Source organism: Capsicum annuum, chromosome 6, assembly GCF_002878395.1.
Source record: "Capsicum annuum cultivar UCD-10X-F1 chromosome 6, UCD10Xv1.1, whole genome shotgun sequence".
NCBI lineage: Eukaryota > Viridiplantae > Streptophyta > Magnoliopsida > Solanales > Solanaceae > Capsicum > Capsicum annuum.
Window position 1 is genome coordinate 80,691,297 of NC_061116.1, and position 16,510 is coordinate 80,707,806.

The following is a 16,510-nucleotide window of genomic DNA, read 5'->3' on the forward strand; positions in this document are numbered from 1 at the left end:
GCACGTGATAATTAATTTTTTAAAAATAATAAAGAGGGGTAAAATAGGTGAATGGAGAATATTTTGACCTTTTTCTGTAGTCCAGGAATATTTTCGGCCCTATTCCACTGATTTCATTTCTGCAACTATAACTTTCAAACCCCAAACTAGCACTTTCGGGTCTGTTCTGAAAACTTTGATAGCCATGGTAGAAAACCATATAGGGAAATCAAACATTACTGTGAATGCGACATAAGTTAACTTCTTTAGCTTCACCTCTTCAGTTTGTTCACACTATCCCTCGTAAAGCAAGTTATAGAATGAACCTCAACCAGATTGATAGGCGTCATACATCAGCATTAAAGCTTCACTCGATCAGCAAATACAGAACTATATCAGAATAATGGCAAAACACGACCATATTGCCCACAAATAAATGGCGCTTTTCACGATTGCATCTCTTAAGCATAAGTCAAACAGTAAGTTTCTCTAAGAAAAGTATCATTTTCAAAAGCTCGAACATATCTTTGGTTGGGAAGATACATTAATGTCTACAGTCTATATAGCTAGACAAATTTCCTACAGATTTATCTAGTGAACTGGTGTTTTACAACCACAACTTTGAGAATTTACAGAATGAAGTAATCGATGGAACTGCATTTAGTGATACAACCTACAAAGAACATTTGGTGTATTTAGGAGCTTAAATCTCAGAGTTGCTTAACCTGTATACATACATGACTAATACATTTTTTAGAAAAGGACCAAATATATCTGAATAGGTGTCTATCTATTTGCTCATTGCTGAGTCCACAGATTTCAACTCCTTCTCCAGCTCATCAAATTCCCAGTCACCAATCTCCTCCACAGCGTAATTACGATTTATCTTACCAAATTCAGATTCTAGCTTTGCTAACTCTGCTTCAGGGTCCAGGACCTCCTCTGTTTTGGCAGATGGTGGCTCATTTTTCTTCTTTTCCCCAGCTACAGAAGTTTCTATGGCCCGCTCTGAAGGATGTGAAATATTATCATCTACCATTACATGAGAAGAAGTGTCTCCCTCTTCAACAGGGATTTCCATTTCTAGGTTTGGTCTTTCAATAGATTCAAATTCCTGTCTTAGCTTCTCAATGTTTTCAAATAGATCTTTTATTTTTGGATCATCTTTCCTAAAGAAAAGGGCAGAAAGCAATTTACTTTACGGAGCTTGGTATCCAACAAAAGATATAATTAAACGCAACACTATAATGCACAACCAAACCTGCAGATTTTCTGTTGGTGAGTGTAGAACTGCTCTCTCATGTTGTCAACTACACTAAAGGTGGTCACAATCTGCACTTAGAAGAGACATATACCTTGAGATATCTAGGTTGGTTTTGCAAGGCACATGCCACAAAGTAAAAGGTAAGACCAATTCAGCTGAAGATGTGTTTGAACAGCTTTTTAAAAGGTATACTATTAGATAGAAGAGGAGAAACTTAGAAACACAAATGGATGGAACATGATGTAGGTTAGAGGTGACAATGATATGGTTCGATTGGTAACACAAATGGATGGAACATGATGTAGGTTAGAGGTGACAATGATATGGTTCGATTGGTTATTTTAAAATTTTCAGTTGATGTATTACACAAAATAAGTAAATTTTCAAACTGTTTGAATGTACCAGTTTTTTCTTCAAATAATGTTTAGTTCATGCTAATTTCTGTACAATGTTTCTGGAAAGATAAATAAGAATGTCAATGATACTATGTTTTGGGAGGATATTGATGACTAGGCTCAAGGGACTTCAGGAGACCAACAAATCTTTGTAGAGGAGATCTAAATGACCATGTCTGTAAAGACAACAATGAATGATCATGTACATGGGGGTTAGGTTATGTTACTTGAATGACGAAGGGAAGACTATATTAGAATTTACTTTAGCTTATGAATTAGTAGTGGCTAACACATACTTTAAACTGAGATTCCCACTTTATAACTTATAAATGGGTGTAACAATAGACTTTATCCTTATACGAAGACGAGATAGAAGTACACGCAAGGACTATAAGGATATTCCAGGAGAAGCTATTACCACCCAACACAGGTTGGTAGTAGTCTTAGATGTAAAGCTTGAGTAGAATGAAAAAGGTGACGACATACAAACAACCGTGAATTAGGTGGTGAGCAGTAAGGGACACTAACAGCTGGTGTTTCCAGAAAAAACCACTGGAGCAGGGAGCTTGGGACTTGGAGGGAGACACAAGGAAATGTCAGGTTGCATTGAAAAAAGTAACACCGAACTGAATGGTGTTAAAGGTCTAGGACCTCGACCACGGGAATCCTGGTGTTGGAATGAGGAAGTACTTAAAGTTTCTTTTTTTTTTTTGGCAATTAAAAGATTTCATTTACCAAAATGAAGTTATGTGCAAGTGTCTCAATAAAAACTGCAAAACTGGACAGGAGGCCCCAGTTTGCTAAGAGGTACAAAGAGTTATTAGAGCTAAAAGAGTGTGATTATAGGAAGGCCAAAAGAAGAGGACGGAAAATCCTTTGAAGAATACAAGAAAACTATAAGGGAAGCTAATAAGGTATTAGTAAAATTCTAGGTAAGCTCTAAATGACTTGTACCAAAATCTAGAGACACTAGAAGAGAACAAAATGTTCAAAGTCTGTTGTTCAGATTCTTCAAAAAAGTTGACGGGTGTGTGTTGGATCCTCCAAAAATAGTGTATTCTGACACGGGTGCAGCAATATTTTTGGAGAGTCCGAGCAACTAAGTTCAAAATAGCACGACTGAGTGAGAAGAAGAATAAGGATTTAAACCAGGTAAAGCATATCAAAAATGATTCTCAACAAGCGTTGACAGTGGAAAATGAGATCAAGGAGAGACTATTTTCATTAATTGTTCCACTTGAACCAAGAGAATAATAATTTAGACCTCAGAATTAGGCCGACAGAGTTAGGATGCAATGAAAAAAAATATGAGGATCAGAAAAGCTTGTGTTAACAGATTAGCCTGATTTTAGGAGACTTTTATTTTTTCTTTTCCTAGCATAAACATAGGAACAAATATCCCCTTTTATTGTAATTAATTGTCTTTCCTTAATTAGTTATAGGATTCATTGTACAAATACCTTCTTATGGGAAGTAAAGACATTGGAATATAAAGAAGTCTTTTCTTCGTTCTCAAATTCTACAATAATAATAATTATTATAATAGTAATAACAACAATTATTATTCTTATTATTATTTTATTTAACTTATTTTTCACTTTATTGTATTTAGTATGATGATGATTTGAAATGAGAGATTCATATAGCCAACCCAAACTTGTTTGCGACTAAGGCATAGTTGTAGGGTTTGCTACGATCAATTTTGTTGATTTTAAGAAATCCTTCAACACCTCTAGCATAACTCTCTCGATTCCAGACACCAACATAAAAAGTGAAGAGATAACATGTAACTATGTTTTTCTACCTTGGCTTCAAAGTCCAAGTATTCCTCCTCCAGACTTTTTCTAGGACTCAATGATTTTGACCCAGCAGAGCTGTCAAAAGCAAAAATAACCGTAAGACACTGCAGTACAGCATAGGCTAAAGAACACATGAAAAAAGAGGACCTTACCCTTCACCTATGGTCTTCAAGTTTTCAACATATTTAGCTATGCGATAAATAGAAGGCTTCAACTCTTTCTGTGTAAGCAACAGATATGTTCAGAAAGATATCCTGTGCTAAGCACCGGAAAAGAAATTATGAGCATTTACCATTAAGTACCTCATAAAAAGAGAGGAGTTGCAATACCAAGTTCCCAAAATAAACCTCATGCTTTTCGAGTTCAATACTACAAAAGTAAGTGCAAACCATGAACTCATTCAGGATAACATTTAACAAACTAAAACAGAGTTACATTTTTGAAGATTCTTCCGGTTCTGAAATCTGGAACACTGACTGTGCAGTAAATCCATAACATACCTGACCTCCTTGTCTTTACTCTCTGTAAAGGAACACTGAAGTGTCCAAGTATCTTCCAAAAAATTAATCCATGTACTAAGAATATTTGCTTCGACTTTACAAGAGCCAATGGATTTTGTCAGCTCATCTTCCTACGATATGAAGAGGTAGGTCATAGCAAGTGCAAGAACAAGGATAGGAGACACGTAACAGATAAACCCCGGGAACTGGAACTAGAAGCAAAGCAAAGAGGATTAGTGAACAACGGATATTCAAATAAAAGACACACCCTAGTTTTCAAATGAGCAACAATTTGATCATTAGCTTCATAGAACTGGTCCCTCTCTTCTTGGACATTTTGAAGGCGTGCATTAGTCGCAGCCAATGAGATATTAACCTGAAAGAAGAAATCCCTTAGCCAGTACCAAAAGTATAAACACAAACACAAAAATCAAAATGCAAATTAATGCAATTTGATCATTGCAAACCAACCTTGAATTCCTTTCAAAGCAATCTCCAACTTGACAGAGATAGAAAACAATAAATTATCAAAAATATTGTATCAACACATATGGTTAACAGGTGCAATAGGTTAACCTCAAAAACTTTATAAAGAGGTTTCTCAGAGCACATGTCTCCGATTTTCGAACTGTGTTCTGACAAGTTGCTGAAAGGGAGCATAGACCTACAGCATTTTCAGAGTCATGAAAGAGAGTGATACGTCTTTACAAAATCATATGATTTTTCACAGATTCTTTATCTTGATTTAATATATAAAGTAAAGGTAATCTTATTCAAGCTACTACCAAGAAGGTTCTATGAGACGACGACAACAACATGCGCAGTATATTCCCACCAAGTGGGGTCTGGGGAGGGTAAGTGTACGCAGTCCATACCACTACCTCAACTGTGAGATAGAGAGGTTTCCGATAGACCCCTGGCTCAAAAAGAAGGCTCTATGAGAGAGCACAAAAATCATCATTACAAGGCCTGTCAACGGACCAGGCCTTTACCGGAACAGTCCGGTTCCGGTCACGGTATCGGTTACAGTCCAGGACGGTACCGGTTGGACCCGGTACCCAACGGTTTGGAATTCGGTACCGGTGCAGAACTCGAATTTTTCCCAATTGACCCAGTTCCAGTTCCGGTCCAACATTAGCCCGGTAAACGGTCAGGTCTGGATTTTTATTTTTTATAAAACATATGTTCATGTTATATAGCCGTTTGGGGGGTGGGGGGCAACCAATGGCTATTTTGACACCCACCCACCCCCACCCCCACCCTCCCAAAGTACCCCATTACCCCCTCCCCCTAAACAAATTTTCACTATAAATACCCCCTCATACCCATTTTTTTCCTCATAAATATTCTCATACTCTCTAATATATTAAACTCTAAAAATCTCACCAAGATGGTTGGTGTAGTGATGAGACTACTCCGGTACCGATGCATAACTCGAATTTTTCCCGATTGACCTAGTTCCAGTTCCGGTCCGACACTGGCCCGATAAACGGTCAGGTCTGGATTTTTATTTTTTATAAAACATATGTTCATGTTATATAACCTTTTGGGGGGTGGGGGGCAGCCAATGGCTATTTTGACACCCACCCACCCCCACCCTCGCAAAGTACCCCATTACCCCCTCCCCCAAACAAATTTTCACTATAAATACCCCCTTATACCCATTTTTTTCCTCACAAATATTCTCATACTCTCTAATATATTAAACTCTAAAAATCTCACCAACATGGTTGGTGTAGTGATGAGACTACTCCGGTACCGATGCAGAACTTGAATTTTTCCCGATTGACCCAGTTCCAGTTCCGGTTTGACACTGGCCCGGTAAACGGTCGGGTCTGGATTTTTATTTTTTATAAAACATATGTTCATGTTATATAGCCGTTTGGGGGGTGGGGGGCAACCAATGGCTATTTTGACACCCACCCACCCCCACCCTCCCAAAGTACCCCATTACCCCCTCTCCCTAAACAAATTTTCACTATAAATACCCCCTCATACCCATTTTTTTCCTCATAAATATTCTCATACTCTCTAATATATTAAACTCAAAATCTCACCAACATGGTTGGTGTAGTAATGAGACTACTCCGGTACCGATGCATAACTCGAATTGTTCCCGATTGACCTAGTTCCTGTTCCGATCCGACATTGGCCCGATAAACGGTCGGTCTGGATTTTTATTTTTTATAAAACATATGTTCATGTTATACAGCCTTTTGGGGGGTGGGGGGCAACCAATGGCTATTTTGACACCCACCCACCCCCACTCTCCCAAAATACCCTCTTACCCCCCCCCCCCCCAAACAAATTTTCACTATAAATACCCCCTTATACCTATTTTTTTCCTCACAAATATTCTCATACTCTCTAATATATTAAACTCTAAAAATCTCACCAACATGGTTGGTGTAGTGATGAGACTACTCCGGTACCGATGCAGAACTCGAATTTTTCCCAATTGACCCAGTTCCAGTTCCGGTTTGACACTGGCCCGGTAAACGGTCGGGTCTGGATTTTTATTTTTTATAAAACATATGTTCATGTTATATAGCCGTTTGGGGGGTGGGGGGCAACCAATGGCTATTTTGACACCCACCCACCCCCACCCTCCCAAAGTACCCATTACCCCCTTCCTCCCCCTAACAAATTCACTATAAAAACCCCCTTATACCCATTTTTTTCCTCATAAATATTCTCATACTCTCTAGTATATTAAACTCTAAAAATCTCACCAACGTGGTTGGTTTAGTGATAAGACTACTCCACCCTTAACCAGAGGTCTCGAGTTTGAGTCCTAGATATGGAGAAAATCCTGTTGGGAGCTTCACCCCCAGAATGGACCCTACAGTGCATGATCCGAATTAGTCGGGTCTCCAATGCGGGTACCTTACACCAGGTGGAAAATTAAAAAAAAAAAAATTTAAAAATCTCTTTATTATTCTCTTAATTTTATAACTGTTGTATTAGCTAATTGGAGTTTTTTAAGATATTGCAAGATTCAATTATCATCTTTTAATTCCGACATTTGGTAAACGTCTGCTTTTACGCAGACGTTCGGTATATTCGTTCCAACTATAATCTTTCTATTTGTTTACTTTAATCTCTATATTTTTGTTTTTAGTATCTATATTTGTTTACTTCGATTAATTTTTTGGCTATATAATTTATATTGCTTGTTTTAATATTTTAGCTATATTTAAATATGGATGTCAATAAAAATAGTAGTGATAAGAAAACAATCTTTGGTAAGGTTTTTCGTATAAGTAAAATAACTAGTGTTACTAATAGTTCATTATCGCCTAGATTTAGTAATGTTCAAGAAACTTCTTTATCAGAACTTGATGATTTTGATGTTGGTGCCGATATGCAATTAGACCATGAGACCCTAAGTAGGCGTTATGATAATTTTGAGGAAGATTTACTGAAAGAAGATGAAACCCCTACCCCTACTAGTTCGGTTACGGAATTACCAAAAGAAGGTGAAGAAGTTCCCCCATTATATGAATTTACTAGGGTCAAAGATACCAAACGTACTAAAAGGTCTTTAATTTGAAAATTTAAGGAGCATGATAAGGTAAAAAAATATCGCTACTTTCAACAAATGTAAGAAAGTAAGCATTTGACGAAATGTAATAAATAATTTATTCGTCAAGAAAAGGAGGCTAAGGCACAAAAAGATGGTACACCATTGCCGGAAGAATTTGTAGGAGGTAATATGGTTCAGACTCGTTTAAACATGTATAACCCGGCTGCCCAAGCTCAGCATCGACATATAGTGAAGATGTAGATAGAAAACAATTAGCGAAAATGGTTGTTGTATGGGTTTGTCTTTTAGTTTTCCTTCACACCCAGATTTTATTAATTGTATTCAATGAGTATATAATTCCACGTTTAAAGGTTTTCACGAAATACAATCAAAAATGATATTTTTAAATATCAAGTTGAACATTGTCATTTTCTTCGTTGATTATTTAGTAAATTTGATGGTAAAATATCTATTACTTCTAATGCGGATCGTAGTATTAACGGTAATGATTATTTTACTCTTGCAGATCATTCGATTGATCACCATTGGAACATGCAAAAAAGAATTATTGCTTATAAATATGTTGACGAGACTAAAATTGGTTCCTAATTAACTTGTACAATAGGGGAAAACTTGAAATATTTTCAATTTGTTGATAAAATTATGGCATGCACATTAGATAATGCTTCTAACAACATGAAAGTTGTTGAGTTTTTAAAAGCTAGACTTTGTCCAATAGATGATTATTTTTATGTTAAATGTGTTGCACATATTTTAAATTTGATAGTAAAAGAAGGTATTGATTTGTTTGGAACTGGTTGTTTTAAAGTTTGAGTTGCTTGTAGTTTTATTTTTAAAATAAGAAAAAGTCTATAATTATTGATTTTAAACGTCGTTCAGGAGAATATGACATTTCATATAGAAAAGTTCCAAGAGAAATTTCTACTAGATGGAATTCTTTATATGAAATGTTTGATGTTGCTTATGAATATCCTGAACCTATACAATTAGTTTATAATGCAAATCTTGATTTAAGACTGTGATGATGATTGGATAGAAATAAAAGAACTTTGTAAATTTTTAAAAACTTTCTATCAAGCTATGAACACAGTATTTGCTCAATATACTCCCAGCGATTTTAGTAAAGATTACTGTTGTTCTAAAGTATTTACTGAATATAAAAAAAAATTACTTTGCTCAAAGAGTCAACTGAAGCTATTATTGAAAAATTAAGAAGATATTTTTTTCCTATTCCACAAATTTATTTGGCAACTACTATATTCAACCTATTTTACAAAGAAATTATTGTAATAATGATGGTTCAAAAAATTTAACCTCGTGAAAAGCCATAAGTTGAAACTTGTTGTACTAACATAGTACCTAAAGCTAGGAGCTTATATAACTTGTATCAAGTTATGGAACAAAATGTTCCATCGGCTGAACCTGATAATTTAGATGACGAGATGGATGAAGAACTTGGTTTTCAATGTTCTGGCAGTAACGATTTTGATTCATATCTTTCTCAGGTTTGGGATAATATTAGAGATGCAAATGCACAACTTTAATTTTTAACATGGTGGAAGACCTTTGTCAAACAATTTCCAACGCTTTCAAGGGTAGTTCGAGATGTGCTAGCAAAAAAGCGTCTTCAATTTCTTCGGAGCAAGATTTTAGCTCAGGAAGATTTATAATTGGAGATCATCGATACTCATTAGCAAAGGATAGTTTGGAGATTTCGGTATTATTTAGAGATTGGATCAATGCCAAATGAAGAAATTTTGGACTCCCAAAATTATCGCCCCAAATTGAAGTTTATAAAGTTAGGAAAAGTTTTATAAATTCTTAGAGTTGATGCTACAAATTCATTTTTTATTTGGGGCGGTAATTTTGGGAACCCAAAATTTCTTCGTTCGGCATTGATCCAATCTCTAAATAATACCAAAATCTCCAAACTATCCTTTGCTAATGAATATTTATGATCTCCAATTATAAATCATCCCGAGCTAAAAGCTTGCTCCGAAGCAACTGAAGACACTTGACTTGCTAGCACATCTCGAACCACCCTTGAGAGCTTTGAAAATTGTTTGATACAGGTCTTCCACCATGCTAAAAGTTGAAGTTGTCCATTTGCATCTCGAATATTATCCCAATCCTGAGAAAGATACGAATCAAAATCATTACTGCTAGAACATTGAAGACCAAGTTCTTCACTCATCTCGTCATCTAAATCATCAATATTTAGGCCTAGAAAGAACGGTTCGGCCGACGGAACATTTTGTTCCATAACTTGATACAAGTTATAAACTCCTAGCTTTAGGTACTATACTAGCACAAAAAGTTTCAACTAATGACTTTTCATGAGGTCTAATTTCTAAATTTTTGTAAATTTTTTGAACCATCACCATTACATGAATTTCTTTGAAAAATGAGTTGAATAAAATAGCTATCAAATAAATTTGTGGAATAGGAAAAAATATTTTTAAAATTCATCAATCATAGCTACAATTGAGTCTTTGAACAAAGGACTTTTTTAATATTTAGCAAGTACTTTAGAAATAGCAGTAATATTTACTAAAACAGAAGAAAGAGTTGAAGTATATTGAGTAGATATCGTGTTCATAGATATCGTGTTCATAGCTTGATGAAAAAATTTCAATTTACGAAGTTCTTTTATTCCAGTTCCAGTCTAACCATCATCACATAGTTTAAAATCAATATCTGAATTATGATCATTATAACTAATTGAATAGGTTCACGATATACATAAGCAACATCAAACATTTCGTATAAAGAATTCCATCTAGTAGAAATTTCTCTTGGAACTTTTCTATATGAAATTTCACATTCTTCACAACGACGTTTAAAATCATCCATTATAACCTTTTTTCATTTTTAAAAATAAAAATACAAGCAACTCGAACTTTAAAACAACCATTTCCAAACAACTCGACACCATCTTTTACTATCAAATTTAAAATACGTGCAGTACTTTTAAAATGAAAATAATCAGCATCTATTGGACATGATCTAACTTTTAAAGAATCAACAACTTTCAAATTGTTAGAAGCATTATCTAATGTATATGCCATAATTTTATCAATAAGTTTAAAATATTTCAAGTTTTTCCCTATTATACCAGCTATATAGCAACTAGTTTTAGTCTCGTCAACATATTTATAAGCAATAGTTCGTTTTTGCATGTTCCAAGGGTGATCAATCGAATGAGCCGTGAGTGTAAAATAATCATTACCGTAAATACTACGACCCATATCATAAGTAAGAGATATTTTACCATCAAATTTACTAAATAAGCAACGAAGAAAATGACAATGTCCAACTTGATATTTAAAAATATCATTTTTGATTGTATTTCAAGCTCTCCCTTCCGAGATCTCTTATCCCACATTACCATTACACCTCCCTTACTTCCAATAGACACAAACCATACACCTCATCCACCTATTCCCTCACAACTGTTGTACATAGTCTCCTGCTACCCCACTCAACTTTTGTCTCTATTAACACAGTGATGTCAATCCCCTCTTGTTGAATTCTGCTTCTCACCAGATCTTTTTTATTCTCCCTGTTAAGCCCTATTACGGTAAGGGCTTGATTAGGTGAATTTTTCATTTCCAAGTGTTTTGCCAATTTTACCTCTCTCTGTGGTTGCTATGTGATGATTGCCACGGTTTCCGATGCAATCCAAAACGATTTGTGCAAGTTTGTGACTTTTAGAGGTTAAACAAGCCTTATAATTTACTTCGGTCAACATTTATTGTTCTATGTATCAGATGGCAAAATGGACTACACCAGCAGATTCGGAACGTCGATTTTGGGTTGATAGTGCGGTTGATGTGATGTTATGGCTTTGGGTCTCAATTCGACCCCCAGTTCGAAAAATTCTGAAATTGGGTCTCAGGGGTTCATTTTGTGAAAACGACCTCTTTTCGAAAATTTGATGTCAACATTGAGTCTTGAACGTCAAATTTAGTCTAGTAGCATATTTCATTTACCAACGCGAGATTCTGAACGAATCTCGAGGGCTTGATCCGCAACTTTGCATTTTTAGCAAGGTTGGTGCACCAGTTATCTAGTGCAGCCGCTTTAGCGGCCATCGGACCGCTAAACCGGTAACCGCTTTAGCGTCCCAAGCGCCGCTAAAATGGAGCCCAGCGGGTACCAGGTATAGCTAAAGCGGGGCTTGGCCGCTTTAGCGGTCAACCCGTGTACGGTCGGACCGCTTTAGCGGTTTTATTTGTTCTAATCAATTCGAATTACTCTTATGTCTTATAGTTTGAATTACTATATTTTTTATTTCCAATATGAATCTTGGTATCAATTGGAAGAATTGAATCAATGACTAGAAAAGCGATACATAGAGGCATATTCAAAAAATCACGTGGTAATCTTTTTTTTTAACGTTCCCAATAAGTAATTGAGTAAACCATTGACAGTAATGGGTCAATATAAAAACCTCCTTTCTCGATTTTTCTTCTATTTTGGGGCTTTGAACTTCGGGCTGAGAGAATTTTGGTCGATTCCTTCCATTTTCAAGCTTGGGTAAGCTCCAAATCACTATTTCAATTATTTTACTTTGATCCTTGACATCTAAAACCCATAATTTCGTGATTTCAAAAGTGGAATTTGAGAATTCTGACCCGGAAGTCCTAAAATGAATTTTCGTTAATTTAAACCTCGTTTTTAACCTGTTTTCACGTGGGTTTTCTACTATGGTTTTCTGTATCATGGGTAATGTGATTTCGAACAAAAGTTTCAATATTACCCTTTCCTTTTGAAAACCCATTTCGAAAGTCCGTTTTGACCCTGACTCAGAAATAGGCAATACGGGTAACGTTGACTTTCTTTTAACATGTAGATTCTATATTTGTATGTTTTATTTGATTTGAGGCCGTCAGAGAGGGGAAGGCTTCGAGTTGAAGGGCTTTGGACCGATATTCATCGTTCGAGGTAGGTTATGACTTAACTTTCTCCAAACTGGGTTGGTTAGTTAAATATTTTATATAAAAACATGTTATGGATATGGGTAATGAATCATGAAAATAATGTTATTATTGTTGTGTGCCCATGTGGGGGCTTATATTGTTATTGGTGGTTTGAGACGATAATTGCTATGTGTGGCTCGTGTGGGGGCCTTATTTAATATTTTTGGCCTTGTGTATACATTGGTTGTTTTCTACATGGTAGAAATGCCTAACTTTGGGTTAATGTGATATTAGTGACGTCTTACTTGCATATTTCACTCTAATGGTAAATGACATATTGAATCATGAATGTTTGACATATTGAGTGATTTTGAGCTCACGTGCGTGTATATTGGTTGGATTTGAAATCCTCATAGGTTTGGTTGTGAGCATTACATCCTCATATCATACATACATTGATACCATTGTGGAATGCTGATTTTTGATAGAAATGTGACACTTTTACAAAACCCTCTGTCGTAGCCCATGAGTCGGAGAGAAAATATGGATATTAAGACTGGGATTGAGTATTGAGATTGTACATGGGTTGTGAATCCCTCATGGGCCCTACCTGAAAGCACAGATGCTCGATAGGTGTATACAGAGGTTATACAATAACCTCGGTCATATCACATCATCATCATTATCATCCTCATTACATTACATACATTATGCATCTTCAGTGTTGTGCTTTCGTGTTTGACTTGATGCATATCTATTCTGTATTTCATTTTCATACTTGTATCTGACTTATGTGATATATTTAGAACTATTAGTGGAGACAGTGTGAGCTACCGTTTGGGACATTTTCTAATTGCAGGTGACGTGCTCATAGTGTGTATTTATATACCTTATTTTCTACTTTGCTCTGGTGGCCTATAATACTTACCGAGTACAAGTGAATCGTACTTATCCTTACTGTACCCTTTCGGTGCAGATCCAGCTATAAGTGCATCGCGCAGCAGCTGAGTTCGGGTGGTGATTTGGTACATTCGAGGTAGGGGCTTCTCTATGCTATCAGAGTTGACCTCCGACCTCATCTAATCTAGTTTGTCCTATTTTGTATTCAGAGACAAACTTGTGTTTTCTTTTGGATTCTAACTTGTATTTTCAGACTTCGAGTTGTATGTAGATTGCTCTTACACTGCGACACCAAATTTTGGGACGGTTTATGGTATTATTGTTATTCAGACTTCTGCTATTATTGTGCGTGTATGGTTCTACTTCACTCTAGAAGTCTCGCCTTGGGTTTTGTGTTATGATTTTCTTTTACATATCAGTTTGAGTGATTGACTTACTCGTCAAGACTTAGTCACGATAAGTGCCATCATAACCTTAATTTTTGGGTATGACACTTACATTCCATGAAAGAATAATCATCTTCCTCAATAATCAGATGTGGCTCTGTATTCATTCTCTCAGCTTCCTCCATTAGTAGACAGTCTGTTGAGGAAAATAATTGTTGTTAGGCCTCATCCCAAGTGTTTAGTTCATTTAAAATAGGTTCAGGTCCTTTCTTTACATTATTAGATATTTAGGCCAGTTGTTGGCCTAAAAAAAGAGGCCCATCTTTTGAAACAAGTGGAATATGAATCTCCTGACATGGGACCCTGAAAATGTGCTCCCCCATATGACTACTTTCACCCTTTTGACCTCTGACTTCTCTGCATAAATCCTCTAGCTGCATTTCAGTCCCTTTTCTATCTCTAAACCTCAAAAACTCTGACAAGCCTGCTTCTCGAAGACCACCCCTTTCTCTTTCCTGCCTTGTACTCTTATCCACCTCTGACCTCCTCTAATATGTCGCAAGAGTTTCCATCCAAATGGGTAAAGAAAAAATAGTGTTCTCATCAGCAACCCTAATAGATGTTGAAATTTTGTTCGTCGATCCTCTTACTCGGATTCTGGCCCATCGGAGATGATTTTTCAATTTCGTCTCTTCTTCAGTCTCATCCAACCCCCACAACTCTTTCCTATCTTCCTCAATACAGATTGAGACCAAAGATGGAGTGGTAACCCTAGAATTCGAAGCCAGAACCATTGAAATTTATGGGACTTCGGAAAAGCCACTGTTTTTGGTGTCCACCACTATAAATTTAGTTTGCTTCCTTGTCTCACCATTCTCCCATAAGGACGTGTTCGGTTGCTTTTCTTAACAGGAATTCGAACAAGAATAGAGAATTGTTCATGTCATAAACTTGGATTCCTTCCAAGTCTGATAAGCCCAACTTCTGACTTCTTTCTGTGGGAGCATCTTCTTTGCCAGAAAAATTCCACACCAGACATCTCCCCAACTCCCCAAGAGATCTTTCTCCTCCAAATGAGGCTCGGCTTTCAGAACTCCATTGTCTCCCGTCTCTGTCTCTCTTCGTGTCCACTTATTTTTGTGCAATATTTGTAGATAATTCCCTTTCCCCATGTTTGCAGCTAGACCTGCCTCCCTCGTGCATTTAATTTCCATAGAGGTTGTTGTATTCCTATTAATGAATGTGTCTATTTTCTTCGTTATCTCTCCCAACCTTCACTAAATGTGTTCTCAGGAATGATAGGAACGATAATACCTGCTCTTATCGCTGCCTTTAATTGAAATCAACGATAAAAACCTCCCATACTATTATTTTAAGGACAGGCAAATGCTTGAGGAGGGATCTTAGACTCTCCATAATTTAATTGTCCTCCATTTGACCCCTGATGCTTCTGAGAATCTTGCAAATCCACATCAATGCTCTTTTGCTCAGCGCCATTCTCCTCATGAGATTTCTAGTACTTTCCACCTAATCGTACCATATTTCTACTTTAGAACTCGACTCTATGATATCGTAAGACTTCCCCATTAATCGGAGATATATTTTATCGTCAGACATAGTAGAGAGGCCAAGAAAAAAGAAAGAGTGGAAAGAAAAATATTGATTTACGATGGGTTCCGGTGGAAGAAGTCCACTGGAAAGAGATTTTGGGGCTTCAGAGAGACGCCTCGGGGACAGTGCCTGAGACCTCAGTTGCTCGGACTCTCCAAAAGTGTTGCCGCACTCGTGTTGGATCCTTCAGAAATACACTATTTTTGGAGGATCCGACACGCACCCGTGGACATTTTTGAAGAGTTCGAGCAACTTAGCCTAAGACCATTTCCTCTGTTACTTCTCTCTCCTTCAGTGACTTTTGTTCAATATCTACTCAATTCATGTTTTCTTTCATAAAGCAGAAAGTCATTGTTGTATCCACTTTTATTACTACTATATAGAAGAGCGAGTGAGCAGACAGCTTAAGTAGGCAGTTGGCGGTTGTCATGCCTACTTCCACCTGCCTGCTTGCTCCGTGATTTTTACTATATCACCTTAAATTAATTATTATATGTCATTTACGTATTATAAAATTATTAATATTTAATAAAAAAGGTAAAATAGACATTTATGACATGTTTGCTTCAGCTGCTTCAATCGTAACTTTACTGTATCAACCCTAATTAATTATTATAAGTCATCTAAGTATTAAAAGATTAATAATATATAATAAAAAAGATAAAAGCCATAAAATGATAAATTAACTCTTGATTTTTTAAATTAATTTTACATCTTATATGAGGCTCACTTAATTTTTTTTTCACAGGTAATTTTTATAGCAATTTTGGTATATCACTTCTAATTAGTTATTATAAGTCATTTAAGATATGTCTACTTCGCTACTTCAACCGTGATATTTGGTTGACTCTCAAAATTATGTCAGTGTCGCTTAAATTGGAATATAAAAAAAAGTATTATAAATCACAATAATTAAAAACTAAAATTATTTTTAAAATATAATTGACTATCAATGCCATAAAAGTTTGAACAAGGATAGTATTATAAATTACAATAGATAACAGCTTAAAATAGGAAATTATAACATCAAAAAAGTATTATAAATTACAATAGCTAATATCTTAAAACATCTAAAAACATATTAAAAATATAAAATTGATTATATAAATTTTATTTGTTTCACATAAATTGAGGCAAAATAATAACATATATCACGGGCCCCTCGATATCTAGTTATTTAATAAATATCTCTTTATGAACAAAATTC

General features: G+C 35.9%; 1 protein-coding gene across 2 annotated transcripts in view; it reads right to left on the reverse strand.

The window, feature by feature from the left end:
• Positions 1 to 463: 463 nt before the first annotated feature.
• The window catches only part of LOC107873277 (coiled-coil domain-containing protein 18), a 63,381-nt gene continuing 47,334 nt past the window's right edge, over positions 464 to 16,510 (reverse strand). For both annotated transcript variants that reach the window (XM_016720052.2, XM_016720053.2), the window contains 7 exons: positions 4,206 to 4,313; positions 3,938 to 4,068; positions 3,740 to 3,806; positions 3,590 to 3,657; positions 3,443 to 3,512; positions 1,241 to 1,311; positions 464 to 1,148 (listed from right to left, as the gene is read on the reverse strand). In XM_016720052.2, coding sequence (XP_016575538.1) covers positions 770 to 1,148; positions 1,241 to 1,311; positions 3,443 to 3,512; positions 3,590 to 3,657; positions 3,740 to 3,806; positions 3,938 to 4,068; positions 4,206 to 4,313 — 894 coding nt within the window. In that variant the 3' untranslated portion in view covers positions 464 to 769. The remainder of the gene's footprint in view (positions 1,149 to 1,240; positions 1,312 to 3,442; positions 3,513 to 3,589; positions 3,658 to 3,739; positions 3,807 to 3,937; positions 4,069 to 4,205; positions 4,314 to 16,510) is intronic.